Consider the following 24,343-nt stretch of genomic DNA (forward strand, 5'->3'; position numbering starts at 1 on the left):
CACCTAAAAAGAAAGCGGAGGGACTAAAGTGCTATCACATAATGAACTAGCGACATGAAGCGGGTTTCAGACTGTTCCACAACTCCATTTCAGAACAAAAAATGCACCTTTTCACAAAAATTGAAAGGATGTGGTTAAACTAGCGAGTCAACAAATACTCACCGTACATGTACGGACTCACTCATATCCCTTAGGTCCAAATACTAGGGATATTCCGATTAATGTACACGTGCCTTCAATTATATATCCGATACCAAAGCCAAATCAACACATCACACACATCCTAAATATATCTCTGCAGCCACACGCATGATTAAGGGCATACATTGCTTTCATACTCACAAGTCACAATTCATGGTACATGTGTATATATATGGAGTTCAACTAAGTATATTTGTATTCCAACAAATAATAATTAGCAGCAACACACACTCTTCATATTCTTATAGTCCCATATGGAGGACTATCCTGAAAATGACATATACAGTACATCATGTACTCCAACTAATAATTAACAACAACACACTTCTCATGCATATTAATTGTCACTTCCATGGACTCTCCTGAAAATGACAGGCACCATTTTCAGTTCCATCCAAAAAGTAAAGAGTGACAAGCTAGAACATGTTAATAATATATAAATTTATACAGCAATGCATGCATGTTTAACCAACACAAGTTGATCGGAGAGCCTCGGAGGCAAATATAATACTAAGAGCGGCGGTAAAGATTCTCTAGCAGCACTAGTGTCGTCCTTGCATGTGTGCCATTCGTTCATTCATATTCTCATCACTAGTGAAATTTACTTAGATTCCATCTCACTCATCACAACTATCAAAGCTTAGCTAAGCTACTAGCTGCTTCTTCTCCTATAAGTAGGGCGATCTCACTCTCTCGCAGCAAGCCAATTAAGCGAATTAAGCACACATCAATTGACCAAACCTATCTCTCTATCTCTCTCGAGCTAGCGAGCTCTAGGTGTTCGACACCGAACAAGGCAGCTAGCTAGTGGCGATGGACGGCGGCCACAGCCCGGACAGGCATGCGGCGGCGGCGGCGGGGGAGCCGGTGAGGTCGCGGTGGACGCCGAAGCCGGAGCAGATACTCATCCTGGAGTCCATCTTCAACAGCGGCATGGTGAACCCGCCCAAGGACGAGACCGTCCGCATCCGCAAGCTGCTCGAGCGCTTCGGCGCCGTCGGCGACGCCAACGTCTTCTACTGGTTCCAGAACCGCCGCTCGCGCTCCCGCCGCCGCCAGCGCCAGCTGCAGGCGCAGGCGCAGGCGGCCGCGGCCGCCGCCTCGTCGGGATCTCCTCCGACTGCTTCGTCCGGTGGCCTCGCGCCTGGCCACGCCGGCTCGCCGGCTTCGTCGCTCGGGATGTTCGCGCACGGCGCCGCCGGGTACAGCTCCTCGTCGTCCTCATCGTGGCCGTCCTCGCCGCCGTCGGTGGGGATGATGATGGGGGACGTGGACTACGGGGGCGGCGGCGACGACCTGTTCGCCATCTCGAGGCAGATGGGGTACATGGACGGCGGCGGCGGCTCGTCGTCGTCGGCGGCCGCCGGTCAGCATCAGCAGCAGCAGCTCTACTACTCGTGTCAACCTGGTGAGCCCTTCATACATGATGCATGTCCCCCCAATTTCCATTCGTCGGTGCTTTGATTAATTTGCCTTTAATTTCTCTCTAACTAAACATGCACATATATAGCTAGTTTTTAGCATATATATACATGTTTAATTACGCATGCAGATGCAGTGATGAGGGGAATTAGTTGTTCCGTTTGGTGCTAATAATTCTTGCTCTCCTAGTACAAATTCAGAGAAAGAAAATTCCTTTCAGTCTCTCTTTGCTTCGATCGATCTCTTCTAGAGTATTAAGGGACATGTACATACGATCATATTACTGCATATATACACTTGATCGATCGTTTCATCTTCCAGAAACTCATATTTTGTCTTCCTTAATTTTAATTTGTCCTTATTTTGATCTTCCGCGTTGAATGTCTTTGAGACTTTGCACTTGTATTTTTGCGGTAATTGAGATTGGGAACGATCAATTACGCAGTACTAGCTAGTGTACTACACTGAAATAAGAGAATTAAGGGCAAAGCTTTGTCTTGTTCTTTTATCTTAGTAGTAGCAAATATGCTTCATGCATGCATACTAAATAAACTAATACTGCCAATTTATCCATGCATGCATATATAATCGTACTACATTATATGCATATGGAGTATATATAATGCAATTAATACTAGTAGTTGAATTGTTGCATGCGTGAATGGCGCAATACAATATATGTACTTAATTATGCAGATGCATGCATGTTTTTGTCATGGATTTGTAGATATGCATGAGTATACATATAATTTAGACATAGGGCTGATACTAGCTAGGACACTGAATTTCTAACCACCGGCCAGCCGATCAATGGTAGTACTACTTATTATTGGTTAATCATCAAGTAAAGCCACCTATTGATCGATCGATCATATATATGTACACTGTATATATCACTCCAGTTGTAGTAGGAGTAGTACTTTTGCAATAATTGAGAAGTAGTCCTTGTCCGAAGTGACATTAGATATGTAGGTAATGTGAATTGGGAAAGAAAAATGATGGATGAATATGATATGTGCAGCGACGATGACGGTGTTCATCAACGGAGTGGCGACGGAGGTGCCAAGGGGACCGATCGATCTGAGATCAATGTTTGGGCAGGACGTGATGCTGGTGCATTCAACGGGTGCTCTTCTTCCAGCCAACGAGTACGGCATCCTCCTCCATTCTCTCCAGATGGGCGAGAGCTACTTCCTGGTCAGTCTCAGCCCTGATCGATCGCTAGCTAGCTCCAACTCCTCTAATTCGATTCTGTCATCACAATGCACGTCACTAAGCTAACTAGCTATATACCCTGTCAATTAATTACTTACTTACAGAACAATTAATTAATCGATCTATAGTCAATTAATTAACAAGGCGTTGCATCATCTATGTATATATGACAGGTCACGAGGTCGTCTTGATCGAGTTGAGCGATTCGTCGATTGATTGATCGATGGCAACGTACGTATTGTGTCAGCAAGATTTAGGTACCCCTTGTCCGTTGGATCAGATCGATATGCAAGCAACGCATGCTTTGCAGGTGCCGGCCGGTTAATTACGCGATCGATCGAGCTAGCAGATGATGAATGCTGCACGTACGCATGGCAATTGTCACTGCGACGAGCCTGCATATATATGAACGATCCATTGATCGTCATTCTAGCGACCAAGCAGCACGATAGTACAAGTATATACTATACAATGCAATTGCAGCGACGAACTAGTTAATTATAATACAGATAATGCATGTGTACTTCTGTGGCCATACATATATATATAGAGAGAGAGGGGATTAATTACTATATTCGTTTTTCATCTAGCTGGTCGATCTCTGTGTGTACTTGTATGTATCCCGTTCTCGATCTTTATATCAGAATATTTTATATATGTATATTTTACAATTATATATATAGCCGTCTCGATCGCCAAGCAAATTAATTTGCGTGCGCCCTCATGCATGTAATTTTTGTTTGACGCACGCATGCATGAATGCACTACTAGTACGATTAGTAATGTAGATCATTATTCACTAAAGTGAGAAGCGTCCAAATGTCTTCCAGCTTTTTTTTCACAAACACGCAAAATATTGCACGTCAATATATTAGAAGAAAAAAAATATTTCGTTACACGACGCAATCAGCCAGACTAGTCTATGCTAAGGGAAGAGAGAAAAAACAAAACAAAAGTTGAAGCTGTAAAAAACAAAGGTCTTCCAGCTAGCTTCACAGATGATAGATTAACCGATCTGGGTTCGAAACCTTACCATTTCCTAATATTTGTGTTTTATTCACTGAAGAATAACACCCGGCCGTTTGAATATATTAATGTACAGATATGCATGAACCTGAATTACCAAGCATAGCTATATATTGATAAAATCATTTCATGTGGTAACTCATGCGTCGTATATATAACCGTGTGTGAGAGAGAAATTAGCTTTTATATATATGTATAAAAAAAACTAAAGCGGTTGATCGGTCGGTCGATCTGGTCGCAAGTGGCGAGCTCACCACCTCTACCAACCAAAAGGAGGCTACCGCGTGTCATTCGTTTTTCTACTACCAAGTACTCCACTCCACTTAAAACTCTCCCTCTCTTTTCTTAATTCTAGCCCAGCTTAGCTACTAGCCTAGTACCAAAAATTCATCGATCGAATGTACTAGTATGTGTTTTCTATGCCCAACTCTGGCAGCAGCAAGCATCAGTCAAACCACTACACTTTTAAGTATCCTACTTACAGAATGCTATTACAATCTTTTAACCAGTTTAATTGGAGCATACTTTGAATGAATCATGAATGGATGCTTGCTTCTGCGACTAGGTTAGGATGCATACCTGCTGCCTGCCTAACATCGGCTTGCGACTGCAGCCACCAAGAAAACAGTGAGCTTGACCCATGCATATGATGCATCCCCTGCCTGCCCACACATGGATCATAGACTATTTAATTTGTTATTCCCTTGCGTTAGTTGTGTTAACACCACCCCCAAAGTTAGTATATATCACAGGATTAAATATACAATTATCAAGTTATCATATCAGATTCCTTTCTACTAGGAGTACTCTGTTTTCCAACAAGTAGGTTAAACTTTTTGAGTGCACTGATGACTGATGAATGCATGCTAGTCTAAGCTCAAGGGTGCCCAACTAACATTCAGTAACAAAGCAATCAATGGAAATGAAAACTGGTCAGTTGTCACATCCACAATAAGCGTACTGAATCAAAAAGGAAAGCTTCAGACTTCGGTCTACATTCTACACAGATGCTAGTATAAAGGCAACACAGCCGAACAAAAGGACAGAGGTACTTCAACTAATGCAGGTCATCATAGAGGTAACTAAGGGATCATTAGAGAACCAAAGAAAGCAACAAGTAAACATCACGCAGACGCAGTACAAAAATGCTAACCATTTCTTCGGAGTTGAACCTCTTGTCAGGCAGCAGATCTTTTTTTTTTTCCTTTCTGAAACTTGTCAGGTAAATATATGGGCCATTGATCACAGAGCTGAAGGATCAGCAGAATACTATCAGTATCCTTTAGGCAAAGCTATTAACAATTATTATTATTGTACAACAAAACATATGCTGACAGCCTGATCATGAACCCAGTAGACTGGTGCATGCTCCACAGGCAAATTATAGAAAAATGTCAAGAATAGTACTCTTCAGGTTTCAATAGTACAGATCACGCTGCCTCCATGTTTGCAGCAGCGCCTACATCGCCAATCATCCTTCAGGCTGTAGCACTTGCTTAAATTATAGTAGTAACATGTTCTACAATTGTCACACGATTTCTTCAATATACATCACGTTGTCTCCTGGAAAGATTGAGATCGAGATAGAGCTGCTGGATTCGCCTGCAGGACTCGTGCAGCACCGGATATCTGCTCCCTGCTTTCAGGTTTCGACTGGAATGATCTGAACATGCTACGGTCACCAGGTTCAATGCCAAGGGTTGTCCAGATTGAGCTCTTTGCAGCTTCGTCAGGATCATCGATCCGAAGCGTTTTCGGAATCCACAAGTTTTTCTCTGCCTTGTCATCTCCTTGCGGTTTGGAGTCCCTGGAGTGCTTTCCTAGGACAGGAGAGCCGTTGTCTGAACATGTACTAGTGCTTGTAGGAGATGAAGCTGACACGCTGCAATTAGGTTGAATCCATGGCGAGCTCCATGCACCATTTGGCCAGGGAGAAATGAAGGGCCAAACTGAAGATGGAATTACCGGAAAGTATCCTGGTACCGGCATCACTGGTGGCATGCTCCACTGAACACTAGCTGTGCTTCCATTGTCTGAAGAATTTGCTGGTTCAGCTGGTGCTGTGCATACCGGTGGTGCCATGGCAGGAATGCCATTCCATGCTGGACTCCATGGGTACACAAAAGGAGGACCAGGGAAGCATGGTATGGGATGCATGGGAGGGACTCCACTATGCCCAACAATTCCATTTTGATGCCCACTAACTGCTCCATTAACTGGTTCATTCCGGGGACTATCTGAAGTTGTTCCTGAAGCCGGGCAGGTCTGGGTTTCTCCATTTCTGGGTTGTGCTGTTGAGGTAGGCTTGGCATTCTTACTCTGCTCTCCAATTTTCAGCACAGAGGCCATGGAATTACAGAGTGGGGAATCAGGTGCAAATTTAACTGCCGTTGCTGTTTGATCTCCTTTTATAGAGAGTTGATAGAGGGGAGCATCTCCAGCAGGAGCAGCTAGATTGCTGCCCGTGATTAATATACTGCGGTAATTTGCAGTGGAGCTCTTACTCTTGCGCCTACCAGCACCAACAGGGAGGTTCCTCATGCTTCCACCTGCCGTCCAATATCTCTGACAACTCTTGCAAAAATGTCTTGGCTGGTTAATGTTGTAGTTGTTGTAGTAGCAGAACTTTGTATCCATGCTGTTGCAACGAGGACAAGGCAGGATCTTGTCTGGCTTCTTCAGGACCTTCTCTTCACTCGATCCACCACCCTCTGTTTGAGCTGCCTCAGATTTGGACTCTGATCCAGTCATTTCATCATTGCTAGGTGTTTGATTCTCACACTCGCTGGAACTATTAAAGCTAGAACTATTCATCTGATCAGCATCTAACTCCTGATCTGTGCATGGCTTTTCTTCACTGATCCTCATGTCTCCTGTATCCTCACATGAATCCTGACGATCACATAATGACTCAGTAAAACAAGTTGCATTGCAGAAGCAACAAGCATTTTTTTTTAGAAAACTAGATCAAACAATATGGTATACAAATTCAAGCACTTTATCTACACATTGGGAAAAACAGCACTTAATATGAATTTACGACACCGTATTCACTACAAGCAATTTTTATCTTGAACTAGCTGAACTTCCCACGTTTTTTTGCGCAAAGCTACATTAATGCTTACAAGCCACGTAGTCGCGCGTTGCGCTACTTTTGATTCTGTATAAGATCTATTAGTTACAGAAGGTCTTAGCATGAGTTAATTTATTTACAAAGTATCCCTTGGTCTAGCTAACTATAGATTTAACTAAATCGTACTATATGAGAAATCACTATAAGCTTCTTGGTTTTTGTTTTCTTCATTATCTTTGCCCTCTCTCTCTTTGTACCATGTGTCTAAGAGGAGGCACTAGAAACCTCCAGAAATTCCCATATGTTTATCAAATTGTTGATTTTTTAGTGCATATGTAACTTTTTGATCCAATGGCTATTATTTATCTAAACTCTTTATTCAATGGTTGATATGTTTTTGATGATGTGGCGTGTTCTCGTGTAAGAAAGCTTGTTACTTCCACTATATAAGATAAGATAAGATTTGGAAGTGACTGCATTTAATATACAGCTATTGCTTATATTACCATAAATGCAATTGTATTTTGTATACAATTATATTGATCAATTGCAGTTATAATATGGACTCGTCGTGATTACTAACATAGATATTTCTCTTCCCCCCCCCCTGAATAATGTCGTAATTTTGAGGCCTCGAAGCAAAAATGATGGCTACTTTTGGCCTTCTCTTCAGAATACTATAATAGATGCCTTACTTGCATATGGGCAAAAATTCTTGGCAACTAAGCATGCAATCTCTCGTGGATCATCTTATTTGGTAAGAGTTGGTTAGCATAAGGAGCTTGCTATAGTTCAAATGGCCTAAAAGAATTGATTAATTTGTTTCAAAGGAAGGCATGGCTGGATTTCAGTGGTGGCATAAATTCTCCATGTTGATCTGGGTGATTGCAAGGATGATTAAGGGCATGACTATTGTTTTTGTTGCAAGCGACGGATCCTTTTTATAGCACATCATTTGCATACATCAGTTTCCCATGACTACAGTACAGCAACGAAGTTTGGTAATCCCAACAGTGTTACAGCATATGGTTCTCAGACCTAGTAGCTGCTCTGTGGGTGCAAGTGTCAGACTTCATGTTTGAGATCAGTCCAAGCTGAGTTAGAATCTAGAGGATAAGCATTCCCATTTGAAATGTATTTGTGCTTCTGTGCAGAAGCAAGAGCACAAATCAAGCAACATCACGGTAGCAAACTACACAAGCCATTTCTGTCTACAGAGTAGCACCAGAGAGCAACTTCAGAAAACCCCATGAGAGATTTCTACTTAGAATCAGCACCAACCTATTACCTAGTACTCGAAAGCTGCTTGCAAAATAGTACTAGTACACAAGAGCAGAAGAACTTTTAGAGAGTTGAGTAAACAATTGGACTTCTCTCTTGCTCTGGCTACCCAAACTTCATGTAGAAATTGAGCTAATGAGCGTGCTATTACTATCCATAAGACCCGATCAAAAAATCGGTTTTTTTTGTAATTATCTCGCTTAATCCAAAAAGGTTGTCACGGTGCCTAACTAATCAATCACCACAGAAAGATGCAAATTACGTGAAGGATTGGAGTGTAACGAGTACAAAATTAAGATCAAGCACATGATTATACTACGAATTAGCTGATATTACTATGCAATTCGACCATATATTGCAGTATTAATCGAACAATTTTATCTATACCTTACTGACCAAGAACTGAAGCAGCTAACACACGGATGGATGTTGTTCCAAACAACTTTACCAATTACAAACAGTCGCACGCGCACGCAAGAACAAAACACTGCAAAATCAGCTCGGAATATAAAAAAAAAACCGCACCTTTTTCCTCGAATCAAGTCGCCAAAAAGAACTATAAAAAACAGAAATTTTCACGAACTGAAAGGGGGGAAAACAGAGGAGATTACGAAAAACAGAAAAGAAAAAAAGAAACAGGGGGGTCGAGGCGAGCTCACCTTCTCCGGCGTCTGCGGGGGCGGAGGCACGTGGGATTCCGGCGGCGGCGGCGGCGGGTGAGGAGGGGAGGCGGCGGCGAGGTCGTCCATGGAGATGGTACATGGGCGAGAGAGAGAGGGAGAGAGAGAGAGAGAGAGAGATCCGACAAGTGGAGTTTGCCATTGGCAACGCTACCACAAAGGGGAAAAAGATTTCCTCTTTCCTTCTTGCACAAACACCCCTGTACTATTAATCAAATTTCATTTTAGTCCTCCTCTCTAAATGGGTCTCTCACTTGCATTGCTTATAGTTATAGCCGCGTGGGTGTTAGCCATGCTTGGCCCATGATGCCTCCATTAGCCTCACATGAGTTATTCACATGCTTTCATAGAAAAACAATTGTAGCAAGACATGCTGTATTTTTATACTCCTAGCTATAAATGAACGAGAGTTTTTCTTCATATGCGTAACAAACACAAATAATAAATTTGTAGCCTCTTAGAAAGTTGGATTTCTTTTCATCTAGCACCTAAATTCAAGCGGTGTTTAGTTTAACACTTCAGCAAAACAACATTAAACATGTACAATGTTTACTAACAGTGGGCTCTTAGACTTGCCATCCAGACAACTAACAAATTTGCTAATACTGCGTATGTAATAAAGGAAAAGAAAAGTCATCGATATTAAGCTAAACATCATTTCTTAGTTTAGTCATATAGAAACAAAATAACTTTTTTCTTTCATGAGACGGAGAAAATAATAGTAGAGTAAAAAAAATATTTTGGTGGATTAATATTTAGGGTCTATATAATCCCAACTATTATAAAGTGATAGTATTATAAATGACAAGTATATTGCTTAAAACCCATACAAGACTCTACCTTTCAACGTGTGCCAAAGCTATAAACCAGATTGGATCATGGGAATAGGTACCAAGTTACCAACCAGCATCCACTTGAAGAACAGAATGTTTTTGTAGTTAAGAGATAGTGAAGGGGTTGATTCAACAAAGAGGCAGCTGGGGTTTACTTTACCGGGTCAGGCCGGTGACCGGTGACCGGCGTGCCCGGTCGGAGTCCTAGTCAGCGCGCGGAGAGCGATCCTGGGCCACGAATCCCCCTCCCGTGGGGCCCACCGCCGCCAGATCACCCGGTCGTGTACAACCACCCGGGTGCCCGTACCGGATACACGCGCCCGCCTTAGTTTATTCCGTCTCGTGCCACTTGGAGAACGAGGGTCAATGACAGGTGGGCCAGGGTGCATACTATGGCCCACATGTCAGTGCCTTTGATGGTGGGGTGATGAGGTAGCTTGGGTTTTTTTGATGAGGGGGAAAAGTAATGGAGGACGGCAAAAGGCGCTTTCGGCTTTTTTTTTAGTGCTTTTGGTTTTATTGGAGGAGCTCCACATGGCCCACGGCCCCTCTCCATTTCTTTTTTTTTGTTTTTCCTCTTTTGAGGGTGTTTTTCTTTTAAGGGAGAATGATGATCTGTTTTTGCTACACAAACCTGACCTGTTACTAACAAATTGTATTTTAAGAAGCATGTGCATATAGCTAGTATTCATACTGCATAAAAGAAATCGTTATGCTCAGTCTTTCTTTTAAAAAAAATTGTGCAACATATATTATCCTTATCCTTATCCATGTATTATTTTAGCCGTAGCCAACGTAACCCTTAATAACAAGATCTTATCCTAGAGATGAGTGTGCATACATGCAAGTGACCTTTTGCATTTGAATTGTGTTTCTCCGAAGAAAAAAAATATTTCTCTCTGGAATAAAACTTTCTTTCTTTACCTCTGAAAAAAAAAGACTTTCTTTCTAAGAAAATATATTTACAGAACTTCTGCCTCACTTTCGTGAAAAACAAGTAAAAGTAAAATACAGTATAACAAATCAAAGCTGCAAGAGTGGATATCGCGGCAAAATTGGCCCATGTTAGGGAAACCATGGACAGATAGATAGTGCCAGGTCTTTCATGGATAACGCTATGAATGAACAAATGAATGGCTGAAGAGAAAAAAAAAAAAAGGTACTCCGTAAGTATTTCCAGCTACCTTAGCTTAGCAGCAGCACCATGCATGCTGGCCGACATGATGCATACGCTGGTGATCTCACATCTCTTATTATTTTATTTCTTTTCTTCAGTTTCTTTCTGCCTCCACTGATCCACGCATGCAAAATGCAAGCAAAATCTATTTAGGACCTTTTTGGCACAAATGTATAGTAGTGTTGCACATATCCACACATCCACCCTGGCTTCCTTGCAGCCACATGATAAAGATCTTTTCCTGTGCTGCCATTTCTTGGGCAATATATATAATTAATTAATAATACGAAATAATGTTCATACAGTTTGCATCTGGCTTTTGCAACTTGCAAGATCACATGATGGACCATGCATGATGCTGGTCCCTCTATAGTTAACCCTTGGGTACCTAAACAACTGAACTTATGCAGTGGCCACATGATGAAGACTATCTGGTCTTTCCTTGCTCCTCTTGCACAACAAAATTCAGAAAACTAGCTCTCTCTTTTTTTTATATACATCAACTCAGACAACTACTCCTAGCTAGTACTGCTTGATGCTAAATATATGTTATTAGTATCTCCTATAAACCAAGATTAGATGGGCTGGTCAATCAGTCATAAACAAACATAACCCAAAAATAAATGTGCTTCGGAGAGAGAGAGAGTAGTGGAGGGAATAAGGCCAAGAAGAAAACATTGGCACCACAAAACAAAACAATAACGAGTAACAGTTAAGTACTGTTGGATATTTTTATCTGGCTGACGAAGGAGGGGCTTCCTGCCTACCGCCAGTCCTTACTCCAAAATACTACTTTACCCATAAAAAATAAATCTAGGACCGGATGTGACATATTCTAATACTACGAATAGACATTTATAGTAATAGGTTATGTCTTATCCAGTACTAGTTTAGTTTTTTATGGGACGGAGGAAGTACTCCCTTTGTTAGTTATTGAATAATTGACACTGACACTGTTAAAATTACACTTTAACCTCTTATTTTATAAAAAAATAAATACTAAATAAATGTTATATTATCAAAGTGTATAGCAGGCTAATTGTTTCGCCTACCATTGATAAATCGTAAAACAGTGTATAAAAAAGAAAATTGTTGGTAGAACTTTTATATATGTATGTTATTCATGATTTAAAAGTTAATCATAGAAAATAACTACGACGAAGAAACTCTCTAAATCAACTTAAAAAATTTAAATTTTAATAGCAGGTTAAAGGCTGAAAGCTGCAAACAATGGTTTCATATAGTTATAAATATAACCTTAAAAATTTTATGTGTTGGTATAATTATTTAAAACTAAAGTGTCGTACCTAACAGTGTATACACTTATTCGAGATCGGAGAGAGGGGTAGTATTTTCGTTGGAACTTAAGGGAAGAGAGACTAAAGTTTAGTCACTCTCTCTCAAACACCCCCTAAATAGAAAATACTCGTGCACTTACCAACATGGCAACATGCACTTTACAATTGTACTACAAGTGGCAAGGGAAAAAAAATTAAAAATATCCGTGTGCATCCACTCAGCTCTTGTCCTTTCCCGAAAAAGATCTAGGCCCATTCCAAAGAGAGAAAAAAGAGTGGCCACGTAGTGTACTTTCAGTTTCCAATTTCAATTTTTTGTAAAAGGCCTTCATGATTCGTGCCGGACCGAAGTGTCAGCCATTCAGCTCTATCACATGATGAATATTTTACTGAGGAATCACATGATAAATCCGAAGCCCAATGTAGTTCAAACAGTAGCTTAATTAGGTTGTGTGTGTTTTATTGTGATGGGTTGAGTTTAGATAACATGCCCAATGTAGTTCAAACAGTAGCTTAATTAGCTGGCGTTGCGGCTGAGGCCCCACATGCGCTCCTTGGTCTCCATCAACCAAAGCGCCTTCATCAAGGGAAGAAGCATTCATGACAACTTCCTCTTTGTGAGGAACATGGCCAGAAGATTTCACCGTACGAATCGGCCGATGCTCCTCTTCAAGCTCGACATCACGAAAGCATTTGATTCTATACGTTGGGACTACTTGATGGCCCTTTTGCAACGCCTAGGCTTCCCTGTAAAATGGAGAGACTGGCTAGGTGCCCTCCTCTACACATCTACCTCGCAAGTTCTTCTCAACGGCATCCCTAGTCAAAGAATCACGCATGGGAAAGGACTTCGGCAGGGAGACCCGTTGTCTCCGCTCCTTTTTGTCCTAGCAATCGACCCTCTCCAACGTCTCTTTACAAAGGCAACAGACCTAGGTTCGCTCTCTAAGCTTCGAGGCAGAATGCATCGCCTGAGAACATCTATGTATGCAGATGACACTGCCATTTTCGTCAATCCCACAAGAGGGGATGTCCAAGCGCTCACGGAAATCCTGCAACGTTTCGGCACGGCCACTGGACTCGTTACCAACTTCCAAAAATCTCAAGTCGCGGCCATCAAATACAATAACATTGATTTGGACGACGTCCTAGAGGGAGTCCCAGCAGTGAGAGCATACTTCCCGATCAAATACCTGGGACTCCCCCTGATCCTCGGGCGGATGCGAAAGGCGGACATGCAACACATCTTTGATAAGATCACAGGGCGTATAACAGGATGGAGAGGCAAAAACATGGGACTTGCCGGGAGGTCCACACTTGTAAAATCAATGCTGACGGCGCAGCCAATCTACTTACTGACTGCTCTGAAAACTTCAAAGGAAGCCTTGGAGTGCCTAGACAAGCAGCGGCGACGTTTTCTCTGGGCTGGCACGGGGGACATCACGGGTGGAAAATACAAAGTCAATTGGACAAAGACGTGTCTGCCAACTAGGCAAGGAGGCCTCGGGGTCCTGAACCTAGAAAAATTCACGAGAGCCCTGCGTCTATGCTGGCTGTGGCATGAATGGAAGGACCCAAACAAGCCATGGGTTGGTCTCGAGATCCCCTGCGACGAAGTAGACAAGAGTTTGTGTAGCGCCCGTTCCGTCGTGGCGCCTAGCGGGAAAACTATCTCTTAAAAACCCTATTTGCGAAATCTGTTCCTTTGCTTGTCGTCTAGTGTCCATGCCATCTCAGATCTCAAATCCCCGATCTATCGTCGAATTCAATCCCGAATCCAAATCCTTCCAAATCAATCCCTCCGCAAAAGTCTATTTCGCCTCCCCCGGGTTCGATGGGCCGAATCCCTCTCGGCCCATCTCCCTCCCTCGCTCTCTCTCCCCGCCTCCATCCCTAGCGAGCTCCCCGCCCACAGAATCGGCCCCCGCGCGCCGTTGTTCGCGCGCGCGCGCCCGCGTGGTCGCCGCCCGTGCCGCGCCTGCGCCGTCTACGCCGCCCGGCCCCGCTGCCCTGCCACGCAGCCGCTCGGCCCCGCAAGCCAGCACGCGTGCCCGAGCCGTGCCGCTCAAATCGCCGCGCCGCCGTTGCTTCCCACGCGCGCGTGCTATGGTGGCCGACCGCCTGGTCGCCGCCGCCGTCAGCGCCTGCCGCGCCTGCCGCCCGTGTCGTCGCTCCGCTCCAAACCGCCCCGCCGTCATCGCCGTCGTCATCGACTCGGCCCCGCCTCTCCCTGCGCGTGCTTCCAAGGAAAGGAGGCAGGGCTCCTCCTCATCGCCTTCTCTCCCTCCTCCTTTTCCCAAAGAAGCAAGGAGGCAAGCCCCCTTTCCCTCTTCCTTTCTTCTTTTTCCTCCCATCGCCGGCGTCACCTCCTGTCGTCGTTTTGGCCGCTAGCCAGGCGCCAGCTCGCCGGCTTGACCGTCCAATGTCGGTTCCCCTCTCCCAAACCGACATTGTCGCCCCTATAAACCCAAGCTCCTCCCTCCTCTAATCTCCCTCGTTTTCGTCTCTCGCCGCCACGCCACTGTCACCCCTGTTCGCCGTCGCCGATCATCGTTGCGCGTGTCGGAGGAGTCGGCACGAGCAAGGACGCGGAAGGGGACTCCGGGCGTGCCCTCCCCCTCCTCTTCCTCGGCCCGAGGCCGAAACGATCACGTTTCGCGCCGTCGGCTCTCGTCACTGCGCCCGCCCGCACGGTAGTGCATCCCTCCGTTCTCCCTCCTCGTTCCATCTCCTCCCCTTAGACTCGGGTAGTAGCACGAGTAGCCTCCCCATAGCTAGCTGGTGCCGCCCCGACCTTTGCCGTCGCTCGCCGTGTGCTCGCTGCTGTCGCCGCCCGAGCTCGGAAACGTCTCTCGTCGCCGGCCTCCCTCGATGCGTTTCCTCCTAATCCGGTGCAAGGGACGGATTCCCGTAGCCGCGTAGATGCTCTCGCCGCCGGGAATCGGCCCCTCGTGACCTCGTCGCCGTTTTCCCTTTTTCTCTCCGCCGGTGGCCGCCGCCGCAATCCGCCGCCGTCGAGCTCCCTCTGGCGAATCCGAGCCGTTGGCTCGTCTCCCCTCGTCTCGTGCAACCACCCGGTGTGCTCGCTTTCGCCTGTATCGCCGTGATTCGCTCCGCCGCTCGTCGCCGCCGCCCGCCGTCCATTCGCGGCCGGCGTCTTCGTCTTCCTCCAGCCGGCCCGCGAGGCAGCCACGTAGGCGCCACGTCGGTGCCACCTCGGCACAACCGAGTCGGCTGACCCGGTCAGCCGCTCCCTCCGTTCCACCCTCCCCGTGCGCGCGGTCCACCGCGAGCCGTGAGGCTACGCGTGGGCCCGCCGCACCCGCGTCCCCCGCGAACCGCGCGCGTGCGCCGCGCCCCGCCCAAACCCTAGCGCCGCGTCGCGTGCTCCCTCCGCACGGTGAACCGTGCCGCCGACAAGCGGGTCCCACCCGGGACCACGCAAGGTGGACCCGGCCCACCGGCTCCCCCTCTCCTCTCCGCCCGCGCGCGCGCTTTGGGCCGCCTTCTTGGGCCGGCCGGCCCCATTTAGCTCGGCCGAGCCGCCCCTTCCTCTCGGGCCGCGCCCTAGCCGCCCGAGGAAAGTCTGATTTCCCTCCCTCCTTCTTTTCTTTTCTTTTTCTTTTTCAAAAAGGATTTAAATAAATCCTTTTTCCTTTAGACCAAAAATCCAATAATCTTAGAAATTCAATATCTTCCCGACCGTAAATCCGTTTGACTCCGTTCAACTTCCAAAATTCCTCAAATCTCGAGATCTATCTAATGGCACGCTTAGAGGTCATTAATAGGGCTTTATTTTCGCCGTTTGTTGAGTTGTCCCGTTTTGCGTGTAGTTTCGGAGCCCGAAGACCCGTAGTGCGAGGATTTCGAGGATCAAGCTCAAGATCTCGAGCGAGGCAAGCCACCTTTGAACATCTTGAGCCTATATTTGAACTTAATTATGTTGCTTGAAAAATATTATGCATTGATAGGATCACACTTAATCTGCTTGTCCCGTCTGCAAGGCAGATTGGCGGACCTACCTATTTGTTGCATTTGATCCTTCCTCTGTTAATTGTTATACCATGTTTCCTTGTAACCACCTAGTCGCGCCTCGAAAATCGTGCACTCTGCACGAGTATCGACGGTCGCCTTCAAACTTAAAATCTGAGTAACTTCTTGGGTAAAACTTGGGTTTTACAAAAGACTTGGAAAACCCGACACCTGGGTCGGTGCTTGTGAACTAAATGAATTTCCAAAACCGCGGACCGGGGAACGTACCGGGTGTACGGTTTCCCGCTCTTACACTTAAGGACCGTTTCCTTGGAATTTCATCCGAACATAAGACAAGTACGACCACATGGGTGGAATGGGACACCCCTGGCTGAGTAACTAGCTTATCAGGGGAGCCTTGATGCCGAGAGACATGTGGATTCGCCGGGGTGGTGTCGGGGAGGATCCCTGGGCTTCCTGGCACAGTATGGTCTGGGACCTAACCTGTTGTTGGTCTGGGACCCCTCTCGTCGGCATATGGTAAACCTGTGTCGGCTTTCGAAATGCCTTGTCATGAAATCTTGGAGGTCTCCCGACGTGGCTGATCCCCACGGGCTGGGTGATCCGGGTTAGTAATGTCGTGTGGGTAAAGTGTACCCCCTCTGCAGAGGTGATTAAAACTGTTCGAACAGCCGTGCCCACGGTCATGGGCGGATGTGAGGTGATTCCTAGCGTAGTTTTGTTTAACTACTGCCTTGTGAATTTGCTGTTGTCGAAAGGGGATCGATGTTTGAAAAATCTGCAGCTGATGGATCAGCTAGGCCTGGGTGGCCGTTTGAAGGTTGTTGGCCCGGGTGGCCGTTTAAAAGTTGTTGGCCCGGGTGGCCGTTTGAAAGTTGTTGGCCGGGTGCCAACTTTGAATCAATTCAAAAGACTGATACATTGCACATACTCCGACCGGACGAGACGCACTGTCTCATCCGTGTCGTTTGAGAAGCACTCACTTAGTTGATTTCAGAAAAGAGTTCAAATAAAATCAATTGCAAAAACAACAGCCTTTCCTTGAAGCCTGCATTAAACACTTATTTCCCATGGCTTGCTGAGTACTCCCGTACTCACACTTGCTCTATATAAATAATCCCCCCCAGTTGTTGAAGAAGATGAAGCGGATCCCGCTGACGAGGAGTTCTTCCAGGAGCAAGCCGGCTACGATGAGTTTTAGGGTTTCGGCCTAGTTCCCAAGTCGCGCCTGTGATGTTTGGTCCAAGTCTTGGCTTCCGCTTCCCTTTTGTAATGCAGTTGTGAGCTCGGGATCTGTCCGCAGCCCAACATGACTGTACTCCTACTCTATAATAAAGAGACCTCTGTTGCTGTGATATTCTGTCTTCCTGTGATACCAGCACTGTTTCCTAGGACTGGTATCGATTAACAGGTTAATTTGGAGCGTCACGGGCTAGTTCCGGTCGGGACTAGTTCGAGGCGTGACAGTTTGTTTGCCGCATCCACTAAGATAACCATTGGTGATGGGAATATAGCGTGATTCTGGGACTCTGCGTGGATTGATGGGAGAAGACCAAAGGACCTCATGCCCCTAGTATACGCAATTTCTAAGAAGAGGAAAAAGACCCTGCGCCAAGGAAAGGAGAATGATGCCTGGGTAGGTGATTTGGCACTGGAGACAAACCCAGTAATTACAGTGGCCCTTTGTGGAGCAGCTGGTTGCCCTATGGACTGCAGTCCACAACGTGCAGTTAGAAGAAGAAGAGTCAGACCAAATCGCCTGGAAGTTCACTCCTCATGGGCACTACTCGGCTTCATCGGCCTACAAAGCGCAGTGTGTTGGCGCGCCTGACACAACTTTTGACTTCTTGATCTGGAAGGTCTGGGCGCCCGGAAAATGCAAACTCCACGCTTAACTTATCATACAGAATAGGGTTTGGACCTCTGACCGGCTTGCGACCAGGGGTTGGCAAAATAATGGCAGGTGCCCTCTCTGTAGAAGAGAAGATGAAATGGCTTTGCATCTTGTCGCTGAGTGCAGGTATACGAGACGGATTTGGAACCTCGTTGCGACATGGGTAGGGTTCCACCAGCTAAAACCCCGACGCTGGGGGGTGGCGCAATCGGTTAAAGATTGGTGGGAAAGGCTGGCCTCTGTGTCTGGCGTCCCCAAGAAGGGACTCCGCACCCTGATTCTACTCATCGTATGGGAAGTCTGGAAGGAGCGAAATAGGAGGATATTTGATCATAAGGAAGCCGCAACCTCGTATCTCCTTTCAAAGATAAAAGAAGAGGCTGGCATGTGGGCCTTAGCAGGCGCCAAGCGTCTTGGAGAGATCATCCCGCAGTTTGTATAGTGTACAGCTTTCCTTGTTTTTTGCTTTTTCTTTACCCTTAGGGGTTGTATTTTTCTCCTGCTATATTCAATGAATAAGCACATTCTTGTGCTGGTTCCTTTCAAAAAAAAAAAGATAACATCACTTACTTTGTAATGCAAATACTTCTTGAAATTCTTAGGAGAACTAGTAGTAGGTTGATCTTAATCAGATGAGTATGGTTTTCAAAATTGCGGCAACTAATTTCGTGTTAGAATAAATTTATAAAACGTAATAAGCTTATGTCTATTGGAGGTAGATCTACATATAACATTTATTTTTTAAAAAAAGTAGTATTTGAGAAATTATTGAAAGTTAGAATTTTAAAGGGACCATCAAATATTTATGAGTGACGCGATGTGCCAGCTGCTGCCAAAGCTCAAGTCTGAAGAAAGAGTACAGTACGCAATTCTTCAGGCCTATTTTAGATGGGCCTTACTCTGGGCTCATCTTTGTCTAAAGACCTGTAAAATTCCAGCCCATACATGTGAATTGGCCAGGATTGAGGCCCATATCAGCGAGGTACATGACAGAATTTTGTTTATTTATACATTTTTTATTAAAATATTTACAAAAATATTTTTTTATTTCGAAAATTTACAAATCTAATCGCCCTCCCAAAGGGCGGCAAGGGACCTAAATGCAAAATTTTTATTTGTGTTCAAACCCTTTCCACCGGTTTTAATTGCTTAAAAACTAATAATGCTTATTCGATACTTCAAATGATTTTAAATGAAAAAGTGATAAACTACAAAGTTATAGATCTCATCAAGATCTACAACTTTTATATAAAATTTATCTCCATCCAATGTCGTTTGAGATGTAGATCTGAGATTTTTTAAAATGTGTTTTATATTTTGTAACGAATATTTGAATATCTAAAACATCTTAAATGAAAAAGTTGTTAACTACAAAGTTGTAGATCTCCTTGAGCTCTACTATTTTGATATAAAGTTTTATTACATCTGACTTTATATAATATAATTTTAAATTATAAAATCATAGAGCTAACAAGTTGTACTGAAAAATTTGCATTTAGATTCCTTGCCGCCCTCTGGAAGGGCGATTTTTAAAAATCGCCCTCCCAAAGAGCGGCAGGCGATTAGATTTGTAAATTTTTGAAACAAAAAATTATTTTTGTAAATATTTTAATAAAAAAAATGTATAAATAAAAAAAATTCGTACATGACACACATTGGAATATCTGCCGAAGTGAGAAATGGATAATGGAAAAGCGAAAGCATGTACGGGAATTTTCAGAGATTGGCCTACCTTACGTAATAGTATTATTATTATTTTTAGAAGTATATGACAAAAATAACTTCATCTAATATAATACACGGTTACAGTAAATCATGCGTTAAAAAAAACTGCCTCCCGATCAGTCTCTACATGAACTAGATTACATATATTCAGAGAAATTAAAGCACCTTCCTTATTGATCATACATGGCGATCGATCGATGCACCACCACCATCTTTGGCTTAATTTCATCGTGCTCATAGCAAGAAATGAATCACTTGCCCAGTTGCTGCTTGCTAATTTTCTACTACCTGCTTTTCTCCATCGATCAGTTAAGTTGGTTCAGCTCCAGCCTGCACCATTCAGATCGATGTTTTCGCGCCTGTGAGAGTGGGACGACGACCTGCCATTGATGCTGAGGTCCAGCTCCGACGCCTGCAGCGTGCTCATCTCGCGGCGCCGTTCATCCGAACACGATCGTCGCCTGCTCGGCTCGTTGGGGAACAGCAGGTAGTGGTGCTCCTTGCCTGATCTTGCTGCTGCCGGCTCAAATGGCGGCAAGCCGATGGACAGGATGTCCTGCTCTCCTCTGTGGCCATGAGAGCGCGAGTGATGCGAGCCCTCGCAGTCGCAGGCGGTCAGGCAGCTGTCCACCGATCCATCGCCGACCTGCTGCTGCTGCTGGTGATGGTGAAGCTGGGTGTGCTCGTTTTGGAGGCGTTTCGATGAGGAGGCGTTTGCAGTTGCAGCAGTTTCTGCTACGGCGATGGTGCCGAGTGCCTCCTGCGCCTTCTCCAGCACTGACTGCAGGTACTTTCCTTGGGCTTCAATCCGAAGCTGCAGGTGTCTTTGTACCTTTTATTTTCAGGATCCATGATCACTTATAAATACTACTGATTTATTTATTAGGAGACACAAGACTATTGCTATGCATTGTTACATATATTCCATCGAGAAACAACTGAAAGATTTTTATATATACCTCTAGTTGTTCATGCAGCCGTCTCTGCACCTCAATTTGCATCTGGAGGGCTTCATTTATGTGCATAGAACTGCTAAAAAGATTGTGAAATATACATTACATTCTGATGTTTGATGTTTCTATTCATGAGAGAAAAAATTAACTTTATTTGCTTCTTAGTTACCTGTTTGTCTGAGTCTCTAGGTCCAAGTGACTAGCCGGTGATCCATTTCCTTCACATGGTTTATCTATCTCTGTCGTACTACAACCTAAGACTGAAAACGTGAAAGCAAGTTTACTATCTCGCTTATTACTAATACTGATAATCAAGCTACTTCAGAGTTCAGAATCATGTAGCACTTACCACCTTGTGCACGGGAAGCATTGGCTTGAGATTGAAGATTCTTGCTAAGTCGGTATTTCTACGATAAAAGAAGCCAACTTAGTTTCTATCTTCAAGTCACGAATAATGCTAGACACCTATAGTTTAAACATATTTCAAAATGTACCTGAAGATGACTCTTAAGATGGTAAAGGGTTAATCCAGGAATTCCCATGAGCCTCATGATTGTTTTCGGCGTCGCCTCTGAAGAAGTTTCAAGTGTAGCCATTGTAAGATATGCAAATTTACCATTCCTCTGCTGCTTCAAAGCATGAATGATTAATTAAGTTTTGAATACTCACTGTCCGGCCCTCCCAGCTGATTTACTGCTTCCACAAAACGCTCATGCAACTCTGATGTCCATTTTAACCGAGGTTTAGCGTCGGTCGAGAGGACAAGCCCTGATGATGAATCTGCTCCGCCTTGCAGGAGAAATTGCTTCTCCGGAGGCAAACCCGGCCTTGAAGACAGGTGCTGGCTATCACTCTGAACCTGTTGCTGATGATACATCATCTGCCATCAAAGATGTCATGTTCCTAATTTGCAGATATCATCTTGTGTGAGCATAAGCATATGATACGAAAGGCCTCTCTTCCTTGCATGGTTCAAAGAAACTAACACAGTAGTACATACAGACCTGTTCAGTTCCAGTCATGCACTGAAATGTCTGTCTGCTTGTAGTAGGCTGCACATTTATCAGTAGTGATAAGATCCTCTGCAGCCTTTTTCAGTGCCTCTATTTGTAGTAACCAAAGACTTGATTGGATTATGTGTGTATGGTCTTCTGGGAGTGAGACAACCTTGGCTTCTTCAGACTATCTGCCTCTCCAATGACTAGCTGCTGCTGCCTCTGCTCATGTCAAGGTCTCAAGCAGAGAGTCTTGAGTCTTTATAAGGCAGGGAAGAGAATGTGGAATCACTGGGACAACACACACACTCAAGCCTGCCTGACCCAATCTTTGCAGCAACTGAAAAGAGATATTATCCTTATTCTCTCAGGGTGCCCGTGGACCCTAACCTCTGCCGATCTTTTCCATTGTAAATTCCAAAAACGCTCTCCCATTCTGATTATACACTTGTACCAACTTTGGTTGAAATTACATGGCACATGAGAAGGGCGAAAGGCGAAGAACAATCTTTTATTTTTCTTCCTTTTCTTTTCTTTTGAGAAACTAGGGGGAGGGAGGGGCGGGGGGAGCACCTTATTCTCATGACAACTTTGGGGCTGTGGTGCTGCAAACCTATGGTGTTAGAACTTGCCGGCCTCTTCGGCTGGATTCCTGAATGATATCCATAGTTGAGAACTAATTCTGGTCTCCACTGCATTTCTGGAGGCCTATAAGTGTTGAAATGAAAGGGCAACATCTGTGGTCAATCAGCATTGGTTAAGATTCCATATGATCTGCTGTATGATCACAATGAATTGTTTCGCATTTTGCCCGGATGCGGTGTACATATGTGTGCACAAGTTCTTTCTTGATCAGAATTCAGGCACACTTGGTTAAGGAATAATAGAGTGGTTAACCTAAGAGGCCCAAAGTTCTTTTGACTGCAGCTGCAGCTGCAGGCATCCAGAAGAAGAATTGTGCAAAGTTGCCTGCATAGAGTGAAAGTGAAGTTGCCCATTCTATAACCCCTTTGATGCCTTCTTGGGGTTGCACAAAGGCATGGAATGGAATAATGGAATAAGCATAGAATTCCCTTTTGTCTCCTTTGGTAAGTTTGGCACCTGTTCAGCTACCTGCAAGCCAAAGCAAGCTGCTGGTAGGGTTAAGGCAATCTAAATAGGGCTGTGTCTGTGTAACCTTTTAAGCCATTGCCGTAACTTCGTTGCTGTTCTTCATATGGCACCCAAAAGTGAGCTTAAAATGAAGGTTTAGTTCCAACGTTTTTAAGCACTCTTTGCTGCTTTCCCTTTATTCCTGCCTCAAAAAAACCGCCTCTAGAAGTATCAACAGCACTCCCATCCTTGTCCATTCAGGTTTAAATCCGGGTTAGGATCCCACACAACTTTGTGACCGACATATGGATCTAACGAAACCTAGACCCACATGTCAATGATAAAGTCACTGTGACTTTAAAGTTAGAGGAACTGGTACCAACTGTCAGGTACACATTCAGCAAGCCATACCAAAATTTTTAATGAACGCTAGAGCTTCTTGTCAGATCTCAAAGGGAGATGATCATACTTGCATGCTCCCACAGTGCTACGTCATGTGCGTTTCATGATTGCATCAGCATCTGTAATCCTTTTGAAGTTTATAGACTCCTGCCATGTGAAAATGAGAGGAATCTAGACGATAAGCTTGCGGCGTAGTGGACTAGAGTTTTATCCCCCGTGACCTTTCTTTCTACACCCCAATTAACCTTGTCAAGTTGGTGTTGCTCAGGAAGACAACTTGTTAATTGCAAGGGCTGTAAATATTCCTCACAAAATTTACCTTTATTAGTCCTTTTTATATACTAGTACGGCCGTGCTGTTTCACTCGCGTAATAAGTAGGAATAATTCATCCAGCCTGTTATGTTAATGTTTGGCCAAGTACAGTTGTGTTGTTTCAGAGTATCAAACTACTCCAGGTAGGATACAAAGTTAATAACGCAATATGTGCCACGAGAGTGATAAACCAGAGATCAAGTATTCACCAGAGATCAAGTATTCAGATGCTGCAGGTCTGGTTGAAAAAGATTGACAGAGTATGGGCATACGAAGGCAGAGCACATCAGTATTTTCGTTGTTCTTTCAAAAGTCCCTTGCATTGCACTTTTATTCGGATTTGTGCCTGTTGCTGTTACGTGGTTCGATACAATTTCATCTAAGTTGGTAAGGGAATCTTGGTGGCTAACCCAGGTACGGATATCACTTGTACTAAGATAAGCAAAGTGCTCCTGTGATATGGTATCTATACCTGTATTTCCTTAGCTATATATCGAAGTTGAATATGTTCTGTTCCAGCTGATAGCTGCCTGATTCTCCAGCTTTGGTCGATCGTGAGTTGTCAACAAAGGTAACCGATCAATGATCATACAGAGAAACTAAAACCATGTTTATGTTCCAACAGCATCGGTTCGTGAAAGAAAAAAAGAACTATAACACGGTACCGTAGAATATGGAATAAACTCCTTCAGCCCTAATGGCCTTAGCTTTCTCTAACTCCGTTTTATGCTGTTATATATTTGGGAAAAGAATACATGAATACATTCGGT

At 44.5% G+C, this 24,343-nt stretch overlaps 3 protein-coding genes across 8 annotated transcripts; 1 reads left to right on the forward strand and 2 right to left on the reverse strand.

The window, feature by feature from the left end:
* The first annotated feature begins 901 nt into the window (after positions 1-901).
* On the forward strand, positions 902-3,542 carry LOC4344325 (WUSCHEL-related homeobox 11-like). The gene is made up of 3 exons (NM_001422295.1): positions 902-1,609; positions 2,645-2,820; positions 3,012-3,542. Exons 1-3 carry the CDS (start codon positions 1,015-1,017, stop codon positions 3,027-3,029), a joined length of 789 nt encoding a protein of 262 aa, NP_001409224.1. The 5' UTR covers positions 902-1,014; the 3' UTR covers positions 3,030-3,542.
* Positions 3,543-5,067: 1,525 nt separating this feature from the next.
* On the reverse strand, positions 5,068-9,035 carry LOC4344326 (cyclic dof factor 2). Its single transcript, NM_001422294.1, has 2 exons — positions 8,878-9,035; positions 5,068-6,756 (listed from the first exon to the last, which is right to left on the reverse strand). The coding sequence occupies exons 1-2, from the start codon at positions 8,965-8,967 to the stop codon at positions 5,416-5,418; spliced, it is 1,431 nt and encodes a 476-aa protein (NP_001409223.1). The 5' UTR covers positions 8,968-9,035; the 3' UTR covers positions 5,068-5,415.
* Positions 9,036-19,816: 10,781 nt separating this feature from the next.
* On the reverse strand, positions 19,817-22,067 carry LOC4344327 (myb-related protein 1). 6 transcript variants are annotated; one of them, XM_015791084.3, is made up of 7 exons: positions 21,776-22,067; positions 21,441-21,651; positions 21,266-21,342; positions 21,121-21,178; positions 20,941-21,031; positions 20,778-20,847; positions 19,817-20,650 (listed from the first exon to the last, which is right to left on the reverse strand). In XM_015791084.3, the coding sequence occupies exons 1-7, from the start codon at positions 21,791-21,793 to the stop codon at positions 20,138-20,140; spliced, it is 1,038 nt and encodes a 345-aa protein (XP_015646570.1). In that variant the 5' UTR covers positions 21,794-22,067; the 3' UTR covers positions 19,817-20,137. The 6 variants fall into 6 exon arrangements, with proteins under 6 accessions (XP_015646570.1, XP_015646573.1, XP_015646572.1 ...); XM_015791087.3 differs by having other exon boundaries at positions 20,778-20,850; positions 21,441-21,674; positions 21,776-22,000; XM_015791086.3 differs by having other exon boundaries at positions 21,124-21,178; positions 21,776-21,999.
* Between the last annotated feature and the right edge of the window lie 2,276 nt (positions 22,068-24,343).

Source organism: Oryza sativa, chromosome 7 (assembly GCF_034140825.1).
Source record: "Oryza sativa Japonica Group chromosome 7, ASM3414082v1".
NCBI lineage: Eukaryota > Viridiplantae > Streptophyta > Magnoliopsida > Poales > Poaceae > Oryza > Oryza sativa.